The sequence below is a fragment of the Schistocerca serialis genome, chromosome 5 (genome assembly GCF_023864345.2).
Source record: "Schistocerca serialis cubense isolate TAMUIC-IGC-003099 chromosome 5, iqSchSeri2.2, whole genome shotgun sequence".
NCBI classification, from domain to species: domain Eukaryota; kingdom Metazoa; phylum Arthropoda; class Insecta; order Orthoptera; family Acrididae; genus Schistocerca; species Schistocerca serialis.
In genome coordinates, this window is record NC_064642.1 from 397242833 (window position 1) to 397267929 (window position 25097).

General features: G+C 38.2%; 1 protein-coding gene across 4 annotated transcripts in view; it reads right to left on the reverse strand.

Annotated features, from left to right (window-relative positions):
* LOC126482336 (TGF-beta receptor type-1) overlaps nucleotides 1-25097 on the reverse strand; it is a 190189-nt gene that overhangs the window by 100690 nt on the left and 64402 nt on the right. For 2 of the 4 annotated variants that reach the window (XM_050106405.1, XM_050106404.1), the window contains exon 3: nucleotides 13050-13198. In XM_050106405.1, the coding sequence (XP_049962362.1) occupies nucleotides 13050-13198 (149 nt within the window). Of the gene's footprint in view, nucleotides 1-13049; nucleotides 13199-22885; nucleotides 23020-25097 lie in introns of all 4 variants that reach the window. The other 2 variants (XM_050106407.1, XM_050106406.1) reach the window with 1 other exon arrangement.

Consider the following 25097-nt stretch of genomic DNA (forward strand, 5'->3'; position numbering starts at 1 on the left):
TGATGTTTCCTTCCCAAACCATTCCTCATCAGGTATCTTTTGACAAACATACATACAAAGACAACGGTTTAATGTATAGACTGACATGTTGACCACTTCTACCCAAAGTGTGTGTAGAGGACCTGAATCAAACAGCAGTTTGCATTCTTCATCTGATATCACATTCAGCTCTACCATTCTGCTCTGGTGTATATAGCGAATTAGTTTCACAGATGATGCTGGTTTTCTTGAAGTGATTACGAGGTTCATCATTAACGAACTCTGTCCCACTGTCAATTCTGAATCTTTTAACCTATTCTCTGTCTGCATATCCATCAACTGTTCAATCTGTTGAAACTCTAGGAATACAGGAGTAAAATCACTTTTGTTCTTAACAAAATATACAAATCAATATTTAGTACAATCATCTATAAAAAGCAGTAAAATAGTCGACCCCAGCTAACGATGTAAGTAGCAACTTTTCACACACATCAGCATGAACAAATTCTCTTGGAGTATAGGCACAAGTTAGCAACTTTGATCTAAATCACTTCCTATGAACTTGAACAAACTGACATGATTCACAAAGGAAGTTACTTAAAGTGTTTAATTTTAAATCTGGAATCAAACCACAGTCAGCCATTATCTTCAAATTCTTGAAATTTACCTGTCCATTGATAAATCTGGTCAAAAAAACTGTTTCTATGAAAATAATCTATTTTCGAAAATATAATGTAATTGAATAGATAAAAAATCTACTCACCAAGTGGCAGCAGGAGAACACACATACAAATGGTATTACAGTTTGTAAGATTTTGGAGCTAGAGGGGTCTGGCAGAAGGGTTGAAGAGGAAGGAGAAAGGGTGAAGACAAAGGACTAATGAGGTTTAGGAAAAAGGGTAGAGTTAGGAAAAGTCTCCCAGAACCCCAGGTCAGGGGGGCACTTACCGGACAGGATGAGAGGGAAATACTGATCGTTGGGGACAAGATTTGAAAACCTAAGAGGTTAAAGGTGGAAGTTAAGGTAATATGCAAGACAGTGATTCCTGTTATAGCATCATGCACGAGTTAACAAGAGCAAAAACCTAAGTTCATTGCATGTGACAGAGTGAGAGGGGGACAGTGAAAAATAGACGGGGTGGAAAATAAAAGATGTAGAAAATTAAAAGGCACTGAACAAAGGAAAGTTACTTTGAAGTAATGCTGAGACCAAAGAAATTAGAGTAAATTAAGGCCAAGTGGGTGTCAAGAACCAAGGACATGTTGTAACACCAGTTCCCACCAACACAGTTCTGCATAACAGATGTTAGTTGGTGGCTGATGTAGGGGAGAGGATCAAGCAGAAAGCCATCAGCCCCATCGGATTAGGGAAGGACGGGGAAGAAAGTCAGCTATGCCCTTTCAAAGGCACCATTCCAGCATTTGCCTGAAGCAATTTAGGGAACTCATGGAAAACCTAAATCAGGATGGCCGGATGCGGATTTGAATCGTCACCCTCCTGAATGTGAGTCCAGTGTGCTAATGAAACGTGTCTGGAGGAAGAGTCTAAATGGCATGTATGGTGAAACAGGCACTGAGGTCATGACTGTCCTGTTGTAAAGCATGCTCTGCAACAGGATATTGTGTGTTGCCAGTATACACCCTCTGCTATGCCTATTTATCCTTAATGATAACTTGATGGTAGTCGCACCGATGTAAAAGGTGCTTACACAACAGCTGGTACATGATGTGTTGTTCCGCAGGTGGCTCTCCCTTTGATAGTACATGTTTTGCCTGCTATAGGGCTGGTATAGGTGGTGGTAGGAGGATGCATAGAGCAAGTCTTACAGCAGGGACAGTCGCAGAGGTAGGAGCCACAGGGTAGGGAGATGGTTGCAGAAGGAGCATAGGGTCTACGAAGGATATTGCAGAGATTGGGAGGATGACAAAAAGCTATTCTAGGTGTGATGGACACAATAAACCGTATTTCTTCAGGGCATGATTTTAGTAAGCCGTAGACTTGTGGAAGTAGCTGATTAATACAAATAAGACCAGTATAATACTGAGCAACAAATGGTGTACTCCTATGTTGGTTTTTGGAGGGTCCAGCAGCACCAGGATTGGATGTGATGGCCTGGAAACACTGCTTTTGAATTAGGCTGGTGGGGTAATTATGTCCAGTGAAGGCTGAGGTTAGAATAATAGTGTATTGCTGTAAAGAGTCTGCATCTAAATAAATATGGTCACTTTGAATGTCGAGGCCTTTTACATCGACATGACCACCACTAACTTATCACTTAGGATGAATGGGCATATGCAGAGGATGTATACTGGCAACACACAATATCCTATTGCAGAGAATTCTGTACAACATGACAGTCATGAACTCGGTGTCTGTTTCACCACACTTGCCATCTGGATTCTTCCACCAGACATCTGTTTTCCAGAACTCCATAGGTGGGAACTGTCACTTCAATATGTTCTTGGTTCTCACCACCCACCTGGCCTTAATTTAATTGATTTCTTTGGTATCAGCAGTCCTTCACTGTAACTATTCCTTTCTCCACTCTCTTTTAGTTTTCTACAGCTTTCATTTTCTGACTAGTCTATTTCCTGTCACCTCCCTCCCACCTCTATCACATACAATGGACTTAGCTTTTCACTCTTATTAAGTATGCATGATGTTTTAGCAGTAACCTCTGTCTTGTATATGACCCCATCTTCCACCTCTCAGCTATCAGGTTTTCAAATCTTGTCCTGTGCTACCTCCAACAATCAGTCTTTCCTTCTCATCCCATTCTGCTATGTCTCCCCTGACCAAGGTTCTGGGTGACTTTTCCGAACTCTACCCCTTTTCCTAAACCTCCCCAGTCTCTTTCCTTCTACCCTCTTTCTTCCCCTTCAACCCTTCTGCCAAAAGAAGGAGCCTCTGGCTCCAAAAGCCTGAAAACTGTAATACCTTTCATATGTCTGTTCTACTGTTGCTGCTTGTAGATGTTTTAACTACCCAACACATTATATTTTGAAGAAAAAATGTTTGTTCCATAAACAACTCACTTTACTTGACTTTGTCTCCTTTGAGGGACATACACTTGGATCACTGACTCTTCAGCTTCTTTACCCCATTTAAAAAGTAGGTTCCGCCAAACTCGGCAAAATACTTATTGACTGCAGCTGTCATTTCCCCATTTGATGGAAATTTCTACCCAGCAATCCAAAGTTTCAAGTTAGGTAACAGGTAGAAGCAACTTGGAACTACTTCGGGTGAATAGGGTGGATGAAGAGCCAACTCAAAGTCCAAGTCATGCACCTTTTCCATTGTTATTGCTGATGTGTGGGATGGTGCACTATTCTGGTGAAAGAGCACATTTTTATGTGCCAACCTTGGTCTTTTTTCAGCCAACGCAAGTTTCCAACGATCCAACAATGAAGCATAATAGGGTCCAGTTATAGTTCTGAATTTTTCCAAGTAATCTATGAGGACTATTCCTTGGAAATCCCAAAAAAACAGTGACCACACCTGACAAAATGTCCTTTGACTTCTTCAGAACATTTTCACCAGACTTTATCCATTGTTTTGACTGCCATTTCGACTTTCATGAATAAAGATGGATCCAGATTTCATCAACAATCACAAATTGGCGCAAAAAGTTTTGTGGGTTTCTATTAAAAATCATCAGACACTGTTATGAAATAGTGCACCAGGCACACTTTTGGTAGCCCAAGCAATTGTGGCACCCACCTCACACACAGCTTCTCTTCTGTTTCTTTATTTGGTCAATCTTTTCCCATTCTTTCAATATTATCTATACCCAGGCTGTGTTTATCTTACTTCTTAGTTCATTATGGTGGTGTTAACAGCTCTTGCTTTTATCTATATCATAATTTTTCTGTAGCACTTCCGTAATGTTTTACAGTTTACAACTTAACCCATCCATCTCAGACCCTGCAGCTTCCTGTGTTGTTCAAATTTCACTGGTAACCCACTATATTACATCCTGCAGCTTCTCTTGTCTTTATGCTTCGGGAAATGCTACATTACAACGAAACAATGGAAACTCCTGGTTGGAATATCAATAATATAAGGAAAAGAAAAGATTTCTGCTCACCATTAAGATGATACTTTGAGTTGCAGACTGGCTTAGTGAAAAGACTGTTATGATTTAGTTTCTATCCAAATTCACACAAGCAAGCACACCCCATGCACAAATGACTGGCATCTCTAGCAGCTCAGACTGGATATTTAATTTTGTAATAAAAGCTATACACTTTTCATTTTTATTCTGTACCTGTTGGGTTTCATTCCACATTTCCCCATTTAATATTGTCCCAAAGATGTTAATATTTTGCTCACTGATAATCCTGATTTCTCTGGCTGTTCATTTTGATTATGATACTATGTCATTACTTCTGCAATGGCAGATCAGCTGTCCACGATGAACAAATATTTCTATCTGAACTACATGAAACCAACTGTCACATCTACTAACAGTAGCAATAATGCTGTCAATAACTGTCTAGCTTTGAGAAGTGGTACAGATAATGTTGCATGAATGCTATACTGACTTAACAATTCTTCAAAATCTTGTCTTATTTTCGACCCTTTTCCTATATCAATATTGAAATCTCCACATATAACAATGTTTCTATTCATATTCATGTGTAGTAAGATTTTGCCACCTGGTGACCTGTACACACAAAATACTCTTGTCATTGGTCACTGTACCAGCAATTTTCAAGTCTTTTTCTTAACTATGGGTCATCTCACACCTTTATGGTACAAATCTTTAAAAGCTTTCCTGTTCTGATATGTATAAAGATACCAGCTTCTTTATATTTAGATCTACAGGAATAACTGGTTAATATATAGTATTTTTGCTGTGGTGACATGAACAGCAGGTGCTAACAGCTACATGCACAACATATACAGGCTGTTTCAAAATCATTATATGGGTTTTAAGGCTTTCTAGAATTTACCACATTCAACTTACAATTATAAATAATACATCAAATGAAAGAGCAATTCAAACAGTTTTCTTTGTATACCTGTGCACAAAGGGAAGAGTGACTGAATAACAAGTTGAATGAGTGAGAGTCTTTTACACTAACACCAAGAAATAAGTTCGGAACTTAGTCATCAATTAGCAGTTCCAGTGACATCAGTTTGGAGACCTTTTGAGGACATGCTTACAACTCCGTCCATATCGTTTGCAGTCGGTACCAGATCTATAGCCACATACTGTGGTTTACGTGCCAACTTTGCAGACGAAATCTTTATGCATGACAATGAAGATTTTCTGCATCATGTTGTCTTCAGTGATGAATCATCAATTCAGATAATTGGAAATGTGGTTGCCATATACCACCCTCTTTTTTGGTGAAGCAACTGTAAGAGGCATTTCTTATCTTGATGTAATAGAACTACAGCTCTTTCCTCAATTGGAAGAAGCTGAACCACAGAACTTCATTTGGCAACAAGATGGTGTGCTACCTCACTGGCATAATTGAGTATGCGATTGGTTATGTGACATTGTACCTGACTGCTGGATTGGCTGCAAGGGGTCAGGTGACAAAGTTTGTTTTGCATAACCTCCACGTTCACACACGAACTGATGCGATGCGATTTTTACCTTTGGGTGTTCATAAACACTCGTATGTATGTGCCTCTGCTACCAGCTGATCTACCTGACTTTAGAAACAGCATTGTTCCAGCAATTGCTCCAGACACACTGATCAAGGCTTGGCAAGAACTCACCTATTCACTCTGTGTGGTGAGTAAGTTAAATGTAATAACTGCTGCAAAGCATTAAAACCTGTATATTCATTTTGAAACACCCTGTACGTCATAGCAGCAGTACCACAATACGCGTACCACCAGACCAGACGCCACGACAACTCAAACTGGTGAGCTGCACCACCAGACCAAGAGAGGAAGACACCAGTGGACAGGTCAGCATACTGAGATGCAAGCGCAGCTACGATCAGGGCAGGCAGATCAAATTATTCTCTACTTCCATGAGGCAGTTATTTAGGCTCACACTCTGGCTCCAAAAGTCAGTTCCAGCACAGTGAGCAGCCTTGAAAAGATTTCACCAGGACATCATTCACTACTACACAGATGCCTTTCACCAGGACATCACTAAGGGACCAGACTTCATCAATGGAATAGTGCCACACAGGGAGGCCTTGATATACTCTGCTTCACTACTACTGCACCAAACTGAAGTGTTGGAGCTGGTGCCAGTAGTATTTGCACAAATTTAGAAAATTTTTTGGTTCTCTTGTCAGGACTTCATCAGCAAAGTATGACCCCAAGAAATTCTAAATCTTGTGATGCCATTGCAACTTTTGTTCATTAACATCTGCCTAAGACTCTGGCCTTTAACTTCTGGTTCCTATTTCAGAACTTAACTTGTTCATGTAAATGGGAAACTTTATGTTACCCTTCAGACTTTAATTTGGTCATACTTTTGAACTTTAACTTCGTGGAACTCTGAAGCTGCTTTTGTTGATGATCACGTCCTTCAAGAAGACCCAGGTTTGTTTCTTTGGAAGTTATTGATTGTGTTATGATAAAGTCAGTGGTATTACCTGTGGGACATATACTCTGCTTATAATAAAACTTTTTAATAGTGCATCTGATGTACTTTAATGCGATATTTCTATTGGGAGAGGATATATATCAGATTACATATCTGACTTTCAGTTACCCCACATCCACTGATGTATAATATATCTGGTTGTTTTTGTATTATCCAATGGATGAAATGTGTAGGGAACCCAATCATGCAGAAAGAACATGCCTAGTCTTGTAACCAAATATTTTTTCCAATAACCATGACAAGTCCCATTGCAGGAATTCTTCAAATGTGAGCCATGTCATACAATTAGGAATAACAATCATTTCAATTCACTAACTGTCAGTCATACTGAACCACATATTTGCAACGAAGCAGTGTTGAAAATGTGCCTCAAAATAGCATGGATGGAATTTTTGCCATATTAACTGTTGCGGAATATAGGTGGTATGAATACCATCATAATATGAAAGTATCTTCATCAGCTAATAGAATGAATGAGAATGGATTGACAACAATTAAGATTTCAGTTAAAAGGCTACATACCCAGTGAAAGCTTTCTACAGCAGGTGATGGAAAGGGCAAGAGCCACATTGATGAATTGTTTGCCATACTTTTGTACACGGGAAATTGATATTAGTTGAAATTCGTGAAATTCATAGTCTACTTGTAATATAAAAATATAAATATTTACCTATAGAGGATTGGTGCATGGTACACGAATCATGTAATAGAAAACATTTAGCAGTAGCACCATTCCTCTATGTATAAGTGGTTGCCCGACTCTTATATTACGTATTTTTCCATCTAGGAATTTCCATCAATGTCATATAAATATGTTCTATGAACTGAACAGAGGCTCCTACTTCATATATTTCTTGTTCAGTTGCAGATTCAGGAAACTGATTGTTCTGAGAACTGTATCAACATCATTGTCTTATTGCCAATATGTGTCCATATATTTAAATGTGGAACTGGGTTATTAGGAAACTATTCATTTAGTTCTTTAAAAGCCACAGTAGCATTTATATTTCAAACGTCCTAAAAATTACTTATGGCCAATTTAGAATGTATGAAGATTAGTAACTGCTTAAAATACTTATATTTTTCACAGACAGCTTTACACTACTGATGATGATGATGATAATGATGCAGCTTTAAAATACTATCTTGCTGAAGTCAGACATCAGAAAAGTGGTTGTCATCAGCTCTACACATTTACCTCAAACATCTAAACATCCTTACTCACTGAAAACTGGACAAAAATTTACATGAATGTGCCACTGCTCTGGAGATTGAAGATGTAGTTGTGATTACCAACAACATTGCAGTATTTGAAATTGCAGCAATGGAAAACCACCAAAGGGCATTCCAACTCATTTTTCAATACACCACATTACATATGATCACAGCACATTTCATATGGAATAACATAGTTTTACACAGTATTAGCAATATAGGTGACATGTCAGCTGGTTCTCTAACCGAAAGAGTGACAGGTGGAATGATTGTGAAGAACTTACTCTATATTAATGGTTAGGTAATGGCTTCCTTGGCAACGCAATTGGATTATCTGCCATAAACCAAATACAAAAAGTTAAAAAGGTGTGAAAAGTAGTAATCCCCTTAAGTGAAACTGGTTAGCCTTTGAGCACAATGACCATCTGGGAACACCAATTTTCTTTTGGAATGACTAAGACTTAGAACTACACACTTTAAAGTGAACATGATAATTCTCAAATCATATTCAAATTTACAATCAGCTGAAACACAGACTTAAATAAAACCATCTTGCTGTCTAGGGGTACAATTTTGTAACACAACAGTATAAGATCTCATGCTGCCAACAGCATGATCCCACCTGGTGCTGGCCTACATTTTCTCTTGTGCACTACACTCACTAATCTCAGCCCAACTGATATTCACTTTCCAGTCATTAAACAACACCTTACGAGAAACTGTGTTTGGCACATACAATGAATACTGCTCAAGAGGTTGCAAAGGTAACCAAAAGAACTTACTTAGACAAGAATTTAGCAACTGGTAACTGCTGCATGACTTTTTAATAGGCCTTAGACAAACTGTACTGAAAATAAAAAAGTTTTATACAACTGTGGCACAATAAATAATCTGGACAGACAAACAACTAACCAACAACATGTAAGATCCTACTGTGGGACAGTGTAAAATATATATAACATGCACATAATTACAATCAAATAACAGAAAATTTGGGATGGAATAACAACAATATGAAATAAGACATACTGTTACTCAACACAAAGAGGAGAGATCGAGCACCAGACAGGCACATTTAAAAGCACATTAAAAGTAGACTAAGCTATTGAACATGGTCCTCTTCCAGATATAGAAAAACACACTCCCATTCATATACAAACAACTCACACACACATGGCTGTGTCGTCTTTGGGCACAAAGGTCTGAATACAGTGGGCAAGATCATGGCTGGCATGGATAGTGGGGGTGGGGGGTGGGTGGCAAAGGGCATGTGTAGGATTGGAGTTGGGGCAGGGAAAGGGGAGAAGAGGGGTGAAGGAGAGAAGGTGAAGGTCTATACATGTGCAATATTGGGAAGAAGGTATGTGTGAGACTGGAGTGGAAGCACGAAAGAGGACAGAGACAGATGGGGACAAGGACTAACAAAAACAGGAAGGAAGCATACGTTGTATGGAGATTTCCATCCTGCACAATTCAGAAAAGCTGTTGGTAGGAAGGCTCCAGAGGGCACAGGCCGTGAATCAGTTGTTGGAGTCAAGCACATCGTGTTGGGCATCAAGTTTGCTGACTGTGGTACAGTAGTCTCTTGACCACAGTTTGGCAGTGGCCCTAATACAGAGAGAAAGCTTAATTGTGGTCATTCCCAAGTACATGGCAACATTCACAGGTAGTCCTGCCTTCAATGGGGTAGGAGATGCCTGTGACAGGGCTGGAGTAGATGGTAGTGGGAGGATCTATGGGAAAGTCTGGAATCTAGGCCTTTACAGGGATATGACCCATGAGGCAAGAGGTTTGGAGCAAGCATGGAATAGTGATGGACAAAGATGTTATGTATGTTGAGCAGGTGGCAAAATATCACTGAGGGAAGGGTGGGAAGGAGATTGAGGAGGATATTTATCACTTCCGGGCACGACGTGAAGTAGGCAAAACTCTGGAGAAGAATGTGGGTCACCTGGGTACTACTGAGTCACAAGGGGCACTTCTTTGTGGCTGGCCAGTGGAGGGATGGTACCTAACAGGAAAGACATGGCACAGGAGATATGTTTCTTGACAAGGTGAAGAGGGTAATTTCCATCTGTGAAGGTCTCAATGAGATGCTCAGCATACTTGGAGAGGGAATTACTGTGGTCTTCACAGACCGAAATTACTCTCCTTATGCTGTCCAAGAACAGATCTCCTGCGCTTTGTCTCCCCGATCACGTACCAACCCCCGTATAACCACTGACCAGCCATAAAGGAGTGCCACCCTTGTGACTGGAGCAACTAGACCATGTTATCTGCCAGGGTTTAGACTAACTCTCATTGTACACTGAAATGAGAAATATTCTCCCCACCTCCTCCAACAGTAGTACTCAGCAGCCCATTCAGGCTATGCAATATACTTGTCTGTCCCTATTCTATCCCTGCTCTCAATCCCTTGTCCCGTGGTACAAATTTCAGTAACAGACATTGATGCAAGGTCTGTCCCACACATTCTCCCAGTACCATCTCTACTACAGTTCTGACACAGGCATCTCCTACCCTATCAAAGGCAGGGCTATCTGCAGAAGTGGTCACATGGGCTACCAACATAACTGCAAACACTGTGACCCATTCTACATGGGTATGACCACAAAGAATCTGTCGGTCTGCATAAATGGCCATTGGAAAATTGCCGTACTGTGGCCACGATACAGTTGGACAACCAACTGCTGAGCATGCCACCCAAAAAGGTGTTCTTGAGTTCAGAACCTGCTCCACAACTTGTACCATCTGTATTGTGACTACCGACACTGGCTTGACCATGAGCCCCAACCTTCACTAATCCCTGTTCACACCACCTTCCTTGCTCCCACTACAGCCTCACACATGCCTTCATGCCTTCTGTCCCCTCAACCCCCCCCCCTCCTGTCATGCATCTACATAGACCTTCCTGCTTCTCTCTTCTCCATTTCCTCCCTACTTGCAGCACAACCTCCCAATGTTGCACCCAGCAGCCCAACATCTTACACCTGCCACATCCTTGCGTGCACGCGCGCACACACACACACACACACACACACACACACACACACACACACACAGAGGCAGCACTACAGCATCTTTCCCCACTCTACCCCGCTATCCCTCACCCTCCTTGTCTCATGCCTGTTCTGTATCACCGATACCCCAATCAAGATCACTGCCCCTTGCAGTCAGGCTTTAGTGCCCACAGACAACAGGGTGATGTGTTTGTGAGCTGTGTGTGTTTGAACGTACATGTGTGTTGGAAGTTTGAACATACATGTGTGTTGGAATCAAACAATGGTAAATCCAGGATGGAATGTAACAATAGTTCTGTATGTGTTTACGTGTGTGTGTGTGTGTGTGTGTGTGTGTGTGTGTGTTCAAACATGGTTCAAATGGCTCTGAGCACTATGGGACTTAACCTCTGTGGTCATCAGTCCCCTAGAACTTAGAACTATGTAAACCTAACTAAAATAAGGACATCACACACGTCCATGCTCAAGGCACAATTCGAAACTGTGACCATAGCGGTCACGCGGTCCCAGACTGAAGTGCCTAGAACCGCACGGCCACACCGGCCGGCATATGTGTGTGTGTGTGTGTGTGTGTGTGTGTGTGTGTGTGTGTGTGTGTGTGTGTGTTCTTCCACATCTGAAGGAGGACTCTGTCCAATAGCTTTTTAATGCTCTTTTAACTATGTCTGTCTGCCATACAATGCTTCCTGTATGTGGTGAGCAACACTCTGTACTACTTCATATTGATCCATGTAAGTACTTGTTAAATAATTTATTTCACTCCTTTCAATACCACTCCTCCATAATCCTAGCACTGAAAATTGGTTTTCCAACATATACTCGACTTTCAGATACATCTATCCACAATTTCTGCTAATTTTCAGGGTTTCAATTTTTGTGGCTAACTTTTGATCACATCTGTATCTATTCTAACACCCATCAGTCCACTTTTTGGAACGTTTTTCTTTCTCTTCAAAATCTTTGCATCTTTTCCTTTCTTTTTACTACCTCCCATCTTCCTGCCCTTTTTTTTTTTTTTTTTTTTTTTTTTTTTTTTGTTGAAGATTTTTTAGAAACTCTGAAAGTAAAAGTTTCGACTTGTCTTTTTATTTATATGGCTGTCAGCGCAGCAGAAGTGCCTCCTGTCTTGCTGCTTGGAAAGTAGGTGCTCATTATTTGTTTCAAGTGTCACCAATATTCATTTGTGACTTTCAATTTGAATAAAATTCTGCATCTACGTTTAACAGGGGAGGTTTGATGACAGCAGGAAGACATGAATGCAGTGTGTATGAAGAACGAAAGTCACAAAATCAAGTCATTACATAGTAAGACATTTGAAATCTTGAAACTGCACTACATAACACAGAAATTATGACAATAAGTTCACATTTCCAAATCCTTTCTATATCATTACTGGTCTTCTGTGAAGGATTATTTAAGAAAGGCAACAACAATAACTAAGATGATATATGCTATATTTTTCTAATAAAAAAATAGAGGGTTGGCAAAGATTTGTTGAAGTTATGAAATAGTTCATGCCCAAAATTATTTACATTTCACTAATTTGAAGCAAACATTAGAACAGTTTTCTGTAAAAAGTGCTGCACAGCTTCAACATATTTAAAGAATGACATCATGTAGCTGCCAGAAGCTGCTCCAATGTATATTTATACGCACACAACTGATTTTGGTTAAGTTGTTGATTAACACCAAATCAGGTTAAAGCAAGATTCCCTGCCATCAAATACATAACAGTCTTCAGCTACAACATGTATCACATACATATGCACCTGTTACATTATATAATTTTCATCAGTCACCAAGTGCAAAAATCGACATATCACTGCAGGGTTTAGTAAACTGTCTAGAGATTGTAAGATGAATGCTGTAAATGTACTGTAAATTTTTGTACCTGGTGACTGATGAAAAATGTATAAGATAATAGATGCATGTACATCTGACAGGTGCTGCAACTGAAAACAATTATATATTTGATAACAAGGAATCTTCCTTTAACCTGATGTGGTGTTAAACCATAACTTGGTAGTTTAAGCAGAATTGGTTGTGCATGACTAAACAAATATGCAACAACTTTTGGCCATTTCATGATTCCATTCTTTAGAAACACTGGAAAGTGCAATGTTTGCTGAATTATTTATTACATGTATTGAAGTCAAAATACAGGCAGTAACATACAAGAGGCACAACTAGTTTTGCAATACAGTAAAATCCAGTGTAGTGGCACACTACACACCAAAGACCTGTTTATACCTACCTGTTTCTTTGTTGTTATTGAGAGTTGGTTTCAAATCTCTGTTACACATATCAGATTGCTTACAACATTCTACGACAAAAGTGTCATTAAGTTTGTTGGAGTAATGACAAGCGATGGGATTTTCAGGAGGAAAATTACTATCCAGGCACCTGTCATAGATACAACACACAAAAGACAACACAGATTAGTTGTATATCAAAAAAATCATGCATTTATCAAAGTGTAGTCAGCCAAGGTTTACGGGGAATAGCCAGTTCAGAAAAACTCAATTCTTTAAAACACAATACTGCAAATTCAATATTAGAATTACACACACGGAGGAATCAGCAGACTGTTAATTATAAATACCAAGGAAATAAAACAACTTTATTTTAAAAACTACACAGGAAACAAAATAAATGCACAGTTCATAAACTTCTAATTCATATGATAATCAGTAAAGATTCATACATCATTAAAATTTCAGGCTTTGGACTACACACAGCTAGTGGGAGGATAAGTCAAAAAACTTGTGATTTGGTAAAATTGAAATATGACAAAATGCATGAAATTAAGGTAACAAGTAAATGAATTGTAGAGGAGTTGAGTTGAGTGATGTACACACACACACACACACACACACACACACACACACACACACACCTGAAAAGCCACATTGTGCTAACTGAACATACAAAGCTGGGATAGTACTTCTGCAGGCAGACCGAGGTAAGGGATTGGTTGAATATAGAGGGCAAGGGGACAAAGAAAGCGGCCAGTGGGAAGAAGGATTGACCAAGAGTACCTGATGGCTCAGGTGCAAATGACTAATGTTTGGGCCCCAATGTAGAGTGAAGGAGAGTGAGGATTAAGAGGATAAAGGATGCATTCGAAGGATACCTCCTGTCTACATAGTTCAGAAAACCTGATGCTAGGAGGAGGGGAAAGCGGAGGGAGAGGGGGAGAGGGAGGGGAGGAGAAGACCCAGACAGCCCACGTTGTGAAGCAGCCACTGAAACAGAGGATGTTGTGCTCAGCACCTCGTTCCACAACTGGGTGGTCAATTCTTCTCTTGGCCACAATTTTGCAGTGGCCATTCATTAGGATGTACAGTTGGTTGGTGGTCATGCCCACATAAAATACTGTGCAGAAATTGCAGCAGAGTTGGTATATGACATGACTGCTTTCACAGGTGGTCCTGCCTCTCATTGGGCAGGATATGCTTGTGACACGACCTCAGTGGGTGAATCAGACAGGTCTTGTGCTTGGGTCTTCCACAGGGAGATGACACATATAGGAAGGGATTTAGGGCAGGTGTGGCATAGAAGTCATGTCATATACCAAACCTGCTGCAGAATATCTGCATAGTATTTTATGTGGATGTGACCACCAACTAACTGTCCACCTGAATGAATGGCCACTACCAAACTGTGGCCAAAAGCAAACTTGATCCAGTAGCAGGACACACTGCTGAGCATATAGCACTCCATTTCAATGGCCGCTTCACAACCCATGCCACACGTTCTTTCCCATAATACTTTTGACCGCAATCTCCATTAACTCACTACACCACTCACCTTCACCCTGTGCCAGGACTCAAACTTCACTCAACCTGCACCCACACACTCTTTCTCACAGTCTCCACTTCCTCTGTTCTGTCAACTCTTCCCAATCTACTACTCCTTATCATCGTCATCTACATCACTATGATGGTGCTGGTGTGCTGGATTCCTATCCTGTGCACCTTCTGCATCTCACTTCTGCATTCCTATCTTGTGTCCAAGGGGCCTCTCCCCAAGCTATAATCCACCATTCCTCAACCTTCCCTCCTATTACCTGTCTTTTTTCCCTTCTGCGGCCACTTTTCTCAACACAACCCCTCACCCCAGTCTACCTGCAGAACTGCAGTCATGGCGTTGAGTATCTAGTCAGCACAATATAGCTATACAGGTCTTTGGGAGGGGGGGAGTGGTGGGGGGGAAGGCAGGAAACACACATGCCCGGTCTAGCTCAAAAAAGATTTGTCCGAAAGCTGGCAAATGTTTCAGTCTTGTTTATGTGCACGTCAATAGCTGAATGCCTCTACTACTTGATGGTTTGTTAGTTTGACTTCTAAATTATTGGCCTCTCAGAACTTTCCATACCATATTTATGGTACTACCATCTGAAATTCTGAACATAAGAGCTCAAAAATATTCATACTGAACACTATATTGATGAATTTCTTTTTTCTCTCATTTTGTTTCCATTCATCTGTCACTTTACTGAATTTACAAGTTGCTTATACTGTTTCATACTCTCAGAATGTCTCTTTACAGAGCCCTGTACCCCTAACAACAGGAAAAACATTGTTTTAAGTTGCAAGTTTAACATCACAGGACATGGTGATAGTTGCACTTAAAGAAAAATTGTCAAGTGTAGCCAACTATAATACTAATGCTGCCAGGAACTATTTTGCACCTTTTGTTAATACAGGGTTTTCATACACCCTTGTTGGTTGGGATATAATAGGGGTTTCCCAATGTTTTGGTACTAGTCTTTGTTGTTAAAGTACTCTAATAATTTAAAGAACAGCATTTAAAGAGTAACACAACCTGTGTGCTTTAAGGAAAGACTTATAACAGTCACACATTTTTTCATGCATTGAAATTGTGTAATTATGCATTCACACAATCAGTTAAGAATTTCTTTCCGTTTCCATTGTTTTCAATGATGCACTGACACAAAAAATGGAACTAATGATACTATTAACAAAAATGGGAAATGTAGCATTACATGAATTACCTCCAACTTGTTCTACTTCTTCTGTAATAATTCAGGAGCATATTTTACAGCTAGTAAAAAACAAAATGTTGAACTCTCTCTGCAAATAAGTTTATTTTCTTCATTTCAGAAGATGATGAGAAGTCTCTTTTCCTATACATACATTCAAGTATGACACATCACTGTGTGACTGTACAGCTCAGATACCAAAGTAATTCTCTATTCATGATTAGTATCAAGATTGTATACAAGACGTCAAAGCCCTACATTAAAAAGGTACCACTTCATAGGGGCTGGTTTTTTCTCTTTCAGTTATGGCAAAGTGTGCAAAGAAGATAATCATGTTCATTTAATATTTAATCTGCATTTATATACACTGACCAGTTTAAAACACATATATTATTAAATAGGGCAGCAGTATAATTAACATTTAAAAGAGTGGTTATACTTTACAAGAAACTAAACTGACTGTGATAAAAAATGTAAATACAATGATACTGTTGTACTACAGATACTTTTTCCATTTTGTTCAGATATTCTGTAAGCTGAATGCCATGGATAGAAGCCAAATGTGTATAGCATCTATGTTTCAAATCTGATACTTCATTTTAACATAATTCATAAAACATTTCACATAAATTCACTTGACCACCAGTTACTTATCCTTCAACATGTAAAGTAATTACAAGGAGTGTACGTCAGACTTTAATGCCCCATAAATGCTGAAGCTTTTATGAAGCAAAATTTCATTTATACAATGACAGTGGTGAAAACAGCCATGCCACTACTAGAGCATTGGTCTTATGTGACTTTAGGAAACTATAAGGAAGATAAGTCAAGCTGAATGAATGGGAGTTTGTATTTCACTTTTCCCATACAGAATTTCAGAGCCTTGAATACTAAGCCTCAAGTACTGTGTTAACTGAATGAAACATAATTACAATAACTGATCTAATTATCCCAAGATTGCAATGGAATTGCAAATAATTTTCATTTTATTATTTGCAAACCTAATAGATCCCTACATCCCTGTTTTATCACTCCAAAAAAATTAGAAATCATTTCTATTCTTTCTTGCAGAGATTTTTTATCATGGTATAATGGTGTTACATCTATAAACATCACAAACATTTTCATAAAACCTCTCCAAAAACAGTTATTTTTCAATTGCCATCACTTCTTCACCTTTACTTAGATTTGCTGTCTGTAGCTTAGGAATAATGTTATAATTTTTGAACAATTTATCCAGGTGAAACAAAATTAATATTTACTTGCATGTATTCTGAATAATAAGTGAACCATTGAATATGTTTTATTTATTTACCACCTTTTAGTTCCTCTTTGCCTGATAAGAGATGGGTGCAATGAATTTTACTATATTTATAATCTTGCATGCTATTACAATTGCAAAGCATTGACTTCCTAAGTCTGCCTGTAAATCCAATGTGTAACAGTAGGCTGTAACTTGACTATAAAACTTGATTTGCATGTTCAACACAGCACAGCGTTTTCGTTCCAGGTGAGACTGGAAATCCGATGAAGATAGCATCTGGAATTCTGCACACTTCACCTGAGGAATACCTAAACCTATAACACACAACATTCATTCCTCACAAATCAGTCACAGTCATCTATAAATTTATTTATTTCCTCTTTGTTATTAAAGAGATATTTTAATTTCATGTATCATATTGATGTAGAATCTGGTAAATAAAACCTGTATGTGATTACAAAGACTTTTGTGACAGCAACCTTTAAATTAAAGTTCTTGTTTCATAATTTATGTCAAATCAGATTTAAAATTCAAGCTTTGAAGAACCATTAATACTGTCCTCAATGTCAGGAAAGCAAACTCCAAGTTTTTATCCCAGACACACCCCTATATTGATTTAGGCTTTTATAACCATTACCAAAAGTTTTCCAGCTACCAGTCCCAATGTTTCCACAAGAAGGTTGAATTAAAGTCAATCACCATAACTGCAATAAGTTCATTCACCTCTTCAGTTACCAGTTACAACAGTGATATGGGAATTAGGTTTCTAACAGCATTATTGTGCCGTTTGTGTCGTTTTCTCCATCTCTACTCCACCTGATGGCTGCACTCTATTAATGTGAGGTGTGTGCCCACAAATTCTAGTGTTGCCAAATAATATTTCATCAGTAGGCATGACTATGTTCTGCAATGGCAGATTTCTCAAACTTACTTTTTATACTGTCAGTATGTTCTCTCCCAAGTGTTTATTAATAATGCAATCTTTCTTCTAAAGTAATTCTGCCAAATACTGAAAACCCTAACACACACTGTTCCAATGCTGCCATAATGGGCATGGGAGAGCCTGTGAGCACCCTTCAGTTCAACCGTGAGTAGGAGCAGGTGGTGTAGGCAACCTGTCAGACAGCCCGACCGCATGCAGTCTGCACAAGTGTGACCTGCTTGTCCACTCCTGGCCATCTGAGCTACAAGGCCAATCATGTGTCAGCCGTTTGTACACCCCTGCTTGCCCTGTGGCCGTGCCCACCCTCCTGCTCTGCAGCAGGTGCGTGAGTTGGAACAGCCTGCCCTAAGGACTGTTAGGCATTGGTCATCTTTGACTCATTGTAATTTACCCTTGATTTATGGAGGTGAGCTAAAGACTGATTTATCCCATGCCCTCCCAATAACCACTCAATCTTTCTGGAGGCTGCTCCAAGGAACAACAGATGCAATTAATTTCTTGTCTTTGTTTTTCTATGGTTTCAATATGCATTTAGTATGCGAAGCAGATATGATTTCATAGGACTTAATACTTTTTTCTGAAGAGTCTTTCAAAGTATTTTAGCCCAGCCCATAGATTTTGTATCACTAAGATAACCATAACCATGTTTCCTGAAGTACTGAAAACGAGTTTGTTCTGTGCTGAATGGTGGAAGTTACACGCATTTAAGTGTAGAATGGTATGGGTCGCCTTCCTTTAGACCATATGACACATCAGCTCTGTCTCTCCTAACTCAATTTCCATAGTGAACTTCATTTCTGGATAATACAACCCACCTGTTTAGAGGACATCTGTAATGCTTTGGTACCACGGGAGAAACAACAGAAGATGTCAGTTATATCCGTAAACCCAGTTTGGTCATAAAGAAGCCATATTCGAGGCCTTGCTATAGGATAATCCCATATCAAGCAAAATATCAGGTGCTGAATGGAACAGCAATATAACACTCAATAACACCAGCAGTGGATAATTTTTTACGAAAAACTTTGAACACACATTCCTGACTATGGCTTATGTTATGACTACTTTACATTATCAAAACTTGTAAGTCTTCACCCTTCACAGCTTTACGTTAATGATGGAATGAAATAACATATGATTAAATACCAAAACCAATCTGCAACTTAATTAATATTAATCTAAATGGAAGAAATAGATTGAGAAATTTAATTTCTGGACTGAAACTTGTACTCAACAAGTATTAACTTTCTTGATAGACTGAAACAGTGTTCCTAACAGGCCTCAAACCGAAACGTTCATTTTTAGTCAGCATGAACTCGGACAGATGATTGTTGCCCATAAGATTAAACTCCTGGATTTTTAGCTTGGTCTGGTACATATTTTTAATTAATGAAGAAAAAATTAGTAATTCTGTCACAACTGCAGTAAAATGGCAGTGAAAAACTAGCTGCTCACTGCAGACAAACATGGTGTTGTGTAAAACAATTTAGTTCCATCACACTTAAAGATAATTTGCTCATCTGGAGTAAGCCATGATATGGCAGCCACAATTTCTTTCTTTTTTGTATATCTGTGATGCTACAAATAGATTAAATTGTTAAGTCATCTTCTCCTTAAGGAAAAATTTCCACTTGTATTTGAGCAACTAATGGGAATTAACACAAAATTTAAATTTAGATCACAAGACAAATTTCAAATCCCACCAATATCTAGAGCAGCTACTTCTGGTCCCATACACTACCATTTCTCATAGCTCACCACTTCAAAATTAATTTATAAGGAAGATCCTTATCAGCAGTCTAATGATGAAGTGAGCTAAGGAATGGAACAGGGCTGTGAGGAAGTAGTCAAGTTTCTGTAAAAACACACGCCAAATTTTCTGATGACATGGTTGACTGACAAGGCAAATTATATGATGATGTGAATGTAGTGCTCCAGGCAGATATAGATTTAAGGACAATGCTCATTCCAGCCATCAGCTAGGTCACTGCCAACCTAGACGAAAATGCCATGCATTATGTTGTTGTTGTTGTTGTTGTTGTTGGCTTCAGTCCAGAGACTGGTTTGATGCAGCTCTCCATGCTACTCTATCCTGTGCAAGCTTCTTAGCATTATAGCACATTCATTTGATTTCAAAGACACTCATTTTAAAGTTTATATAGTGTTCCCTAGAGAAAAAAAGAGGCAGTAATTAATAGCCTCATAAGGCCATCGACATTGGGTAACACTGCAGATGAAGACACAGCTAAGCCATCTTCTTTCACATTTTTAGTTCAGATTTGGGGATGAACCTTTGTATGCAACCACATAAATTTCATCCATATTTGCAATAAAAGCTGAACAAATGATACAACCCTGCTGACATCATTGTAAGAAAGCTATTTACACAATAACAAAAATGAACATACATTAGTACTACTGTGTTAGTGACAGACACATTAATTCATTCTGGTTGGCAGGCTTAGATTTCAAAACTGTATTGTCCACTGAAGTGATCTTGGATAACTATGAACATCTACATGGCAACAACTGGATTACAATTTAATCAACAAATCCTCAGACATAACTAAACAATACTCATGTAGCATAGCACTGCTTCTTTTTGTATACCCACGTTTGAGCTAGCAAACCATTGAGTAATAAAGGAATTTCTAGTTAACAACATATGTCACGATTGACAACAGGAGTAATTTATTAATGCTCCATGGGTGTGACACATGCAAACTGTAATTTTTTTACATAAACTTGCCTCTCCCTGGCATTTTGTTTCAAAAATGCATCCTTCGGTCTATATGTGCCAATTCATAAATTGTAAAATAATATCTTTCACTTGCCGTGGTACAATGTGTCACTTCCTCACTCTGCTTCACTACAAATAAAACTATGATTGTTTTAATTTTTTATTTTAAGTTAATCAGTTTTGAAACTGTATATGAAATGTAAAAGAGTAAACTAAACTGCAAGACAAAATACTTTAGAATGTACAATTATGAAATGCCTTAATATTCTCTGACTGATTCGACAATATTATGGGAATCGTAAAGCAGATAAAGGGTGCTATGAGATATTTATCCTTATTTTTGTGTATAATCTATTAGCATTCTCCGTTTTACTTATCTAAAACTATTGTTTCATACACCCCTTTTGTACAGTTGTTTGTTCCCCTAGATTTTTCTTGATAGAACATACAAAAAATCTCAGTCTTCAGTTACAATAATCAAAGAATGCATTATAATCAGGAGAGTCAACATCAGTATTTATCTTTTGCTTCCTGTTCCAACCCATTATCTGTCGCTGTCAGTAACATCAAAGTAAAATGGTTCTGTATCCAATCATGACATAATTCTTCAGGAAAACAAAAAAGGAGTAATTCTGGATTTTTTTGCCAAATAGAAAGCAAAACTTCAAGTACTGCAGAAAAATTATTTATCGATTTATTGTATCATCACAAAGTCATAACACAACATACATGTGACTCTATGAAGGCACAATTATTTTAATAGTTTATTATGGGTGTTCCATCAGCCCATTACTCTATAGATCTTTATAGAATTGAAAAAATAATAACATTCACCTTGGTACAATAGTTTAAATAAGCAATATGTCAATTTACATAATGAGAGGACATAAAAAATTTCTTTGTCATATTCAAACACATCTCCTCCTTTCTACAGTTAAGACAGTAACATCCAAATACTTCCCCCTAATCCTTTGAAAAAGTAAATATGATTGATTTCAATCAATTTATAAAGCACCTATGACTACTAAAGGACCTTAACCAAGTTGTAAAATGTACATCATAATCATCACCTCATCATCAAAATCATCACTGTCACATGAGTTGGTAAATATTTTGACAAATAACTGCCCATTATGCTACAATTAAGTAAGGACAACAATGGCATCATAAGTACACTATAATATTACTACGCTAGCATTTCCTTGTTACATTAGCTTTCCTGAGAGTATTTGCCAAGCATAAAGGACCATCAACTAGATTAAGAATTTATAGTCTCTGGTACAGCATATAAGAAACACCACTTTCTTCTCATTTTTCTTTTTGGATCATGAATATTTGCTCTGCCTATCCTCTGCATAAAGCAGAATATAACCACATTTGATGACTAAATGACAAAATTGATGACACCAAGTATGTACCTAATAATTTTAATAAATCCAATAATTTTAAGCAGACATATTTCTCAGTAATTAGCATGATAAATATGACAATTTAGTTTCATAACTATATCACTTATTTTTCAACATGTACTGAAGTCCACTGACAAATACTGAAGTCTATTCATATACACTCATTTACAAAATAACTCAACTATTAGGTGCCTGTTTAAAACTAGAAGAATAAAAGCAATGCAACTGCATCAGAATACAATTAAATGAATGTAGAATTAATCTGACATTTGTAAATGTTCATGCCAAATATACAGAGCTCTGTGTAGCTGCACAATTCACAGCTTGTAAAATAATTATATATAATTTAATACCACATTTCTCAAAGATCTATGAACAGCAGCAAACTAAACACCAATATATTTCATTCTATCAATATTTCATTCTATCACTCTGTGTAAGTGTATCACATGAAGAACTGTTCACATTGTCATGAAACCAGTCACTCAGAGGCAAAAACTGTATCAAGTTAGCGGCAAGTACAATGTAAACACACAAAGCTGCTACAAACACACTACTCATTTGGTTATTAACATAAATCTACGATATCCAAACAGGTAGTCTGCTACTTGTTAGTGTACACCACACAACGTCACATGGCGAACTGGAGCACAAGATGTTAGACAGCAAGCTGGGGCACTGATGACTATCATGTCGTCCATGTGGGAGAGTGCGGGGGAGTCACCTTACCTGCCAAACGTGGGACCTCATCCTTGTTGCACATGTCTGAGTGGTTGCAGCATATCATTGCATAAACTGCTGTGGGCTTCCGTGTACAAAGTACCGGATACTCCGGTGGGAAAAATTTCGCCTTGTTAAGACACCTTAACAATCAGGAATAACATAAACAAAAACTCCTCAGATGGAAGAATAAAATACCACTATTTAGTTTAAAAATATGGGCTGTATAGTCAGCTAAAAATAAGGAATGTAAATGAGTTTTTATAATGCAATTATGTAATTGAATACTAGTTAAAATTAAGCAAGTACTCTTTCATTAGCAAAACTTCACAACTTATTTTTATGTTCCAAAACACTTATCAAAACTGTTAAGGTAGCTACTATTTAAGTGGTCACTGTTTATCTGTGAATTGTGTAAAATAAAGCACCAAATGTGTGGAATTAAATTCTTCAAACAGAAACCTCATCAATCAGAAATGAAGACCACTCTGAAAGTTTCAAGAATGACTGTTCTGATCTACCATTATAATTGCAAACAGGACATGCAACAGGAGCAATCAATCATTTGTTGAAAGTTTCAACAATGTAACTGTTGAAACAGTGAAAAGATCATTTACATTATTCAGTTGTTGTTGGTGGCAATGGACTGAATTAGGGTCATTTCTTTGTAAAACAAAATTACTATTTCAAAGAATAGGAATGAGAATACGTATCTTGAGGAACTGATTCAGGTATATGGAGATTCTCCTCTCTCCACAATAAGTGTCTATAGTTGGCTGTTGATTTCAGATATGATGGAAATTTTCATTATGATGAAAGTAAATCAGTGTTGCCTAAGCAAATACATATCATATTTGGGGAGCGATTGAATGAAACACTCACTGCACCTACAGCACATGGAGAATGTCTTTTTTGCAAGGAATAGTGCAGCAGCCATTGTTAAGATGTTACATGGAAGTTTTCAACTCAGGTTAGGAATATTTGCAGTCAGTGGACACCACATGGTTTCATCAAGAAACAGAACCCCACAGTTTGATGTTTTATCAGTTGATGTTTGACACATTTAATTTTACCATAACAGAATCAACATTCAAAACTATATCGAAAGATGAAGCACAACTGCATGAATTTGATTTATAATAATAATGGGGGGCATACATACAGAGCTTCTCTCATGATGATCATCCAATGAACATGCAGAAACCAAGGATTGTAGTTAACAAATATTACTGATCATTTGCTTCACTGAAAATGAACACCTCACCCCAGTCACACTAAAAGCTAGTATTGTATCTACAGACTGTTATGCCTAAAGTGTCTAAGGTTTTCAAGGAGACAGAAGATAAACTGACAATGGCAGGTGTAAATGTAGTACAAAATTTATAGCAGAATGTAAATTATTTATGCATAAAGGAAACAATTCAGCAAACGGTGGTGGTATTAAGTCTTCAATAGACACAAAAAAAGGTGAAAACTGTGCTAGCTTTACGAAGACTGACACACACACACACACACACACACACAGTGTGGCACGTAGCCACCTGTGTGTTCAGTGTTCAGCCAGTAAACACAGAAATGTGTGCGTGCAGGGGAGGTGGGGGAGGGGGGGGGGGGGTATTGGTGGCTGGATGACAGCACGCCTGTGCACTCATTGATGGATTCATCTAAAAGCTAGCAAAATTTTCATTATTTTTTGTGCACCTGTTGATAGCTCCACACCTTCACTACTTGAAGAGTCGTCTTCTTTACTCCTAAGTTATTTACAATGGCAGATGTGGTTGAGATTGTGGTCGATCATGACAAATGCCTTCTCACATTGTGGTCACTATACAAGTATTTTTCACGACATTCAAATCCAGGCAACTCTTAATCCACTTCACTGCCTAAATCTGCCACTATGTAATTGTGTAGCACGCTGAAAACTAAATACATCATCTGTCGACAGAGTTGTGAATCTCCAAACAAATGTGCCTACAGAGTCTTACAACACAACCTTTCCAAAGGAAGGAATCAATGTGTGAAGATTTTTTTTTCTTTTCAGAAGCAGAATTTTACTTTGGTTTCTTAAAACTTTCAGAGTGGCTCTTGTTCTGAAGTAAGAAGACTGATTTTCATTATGAAGCTCTTCAGTTTACGTAAATAATCATATTAATTTTCTTGTCTGATAGACTGATTTCACAGAATATGGGCTCCAACACAACAAATAACCTAAAAATCCTGA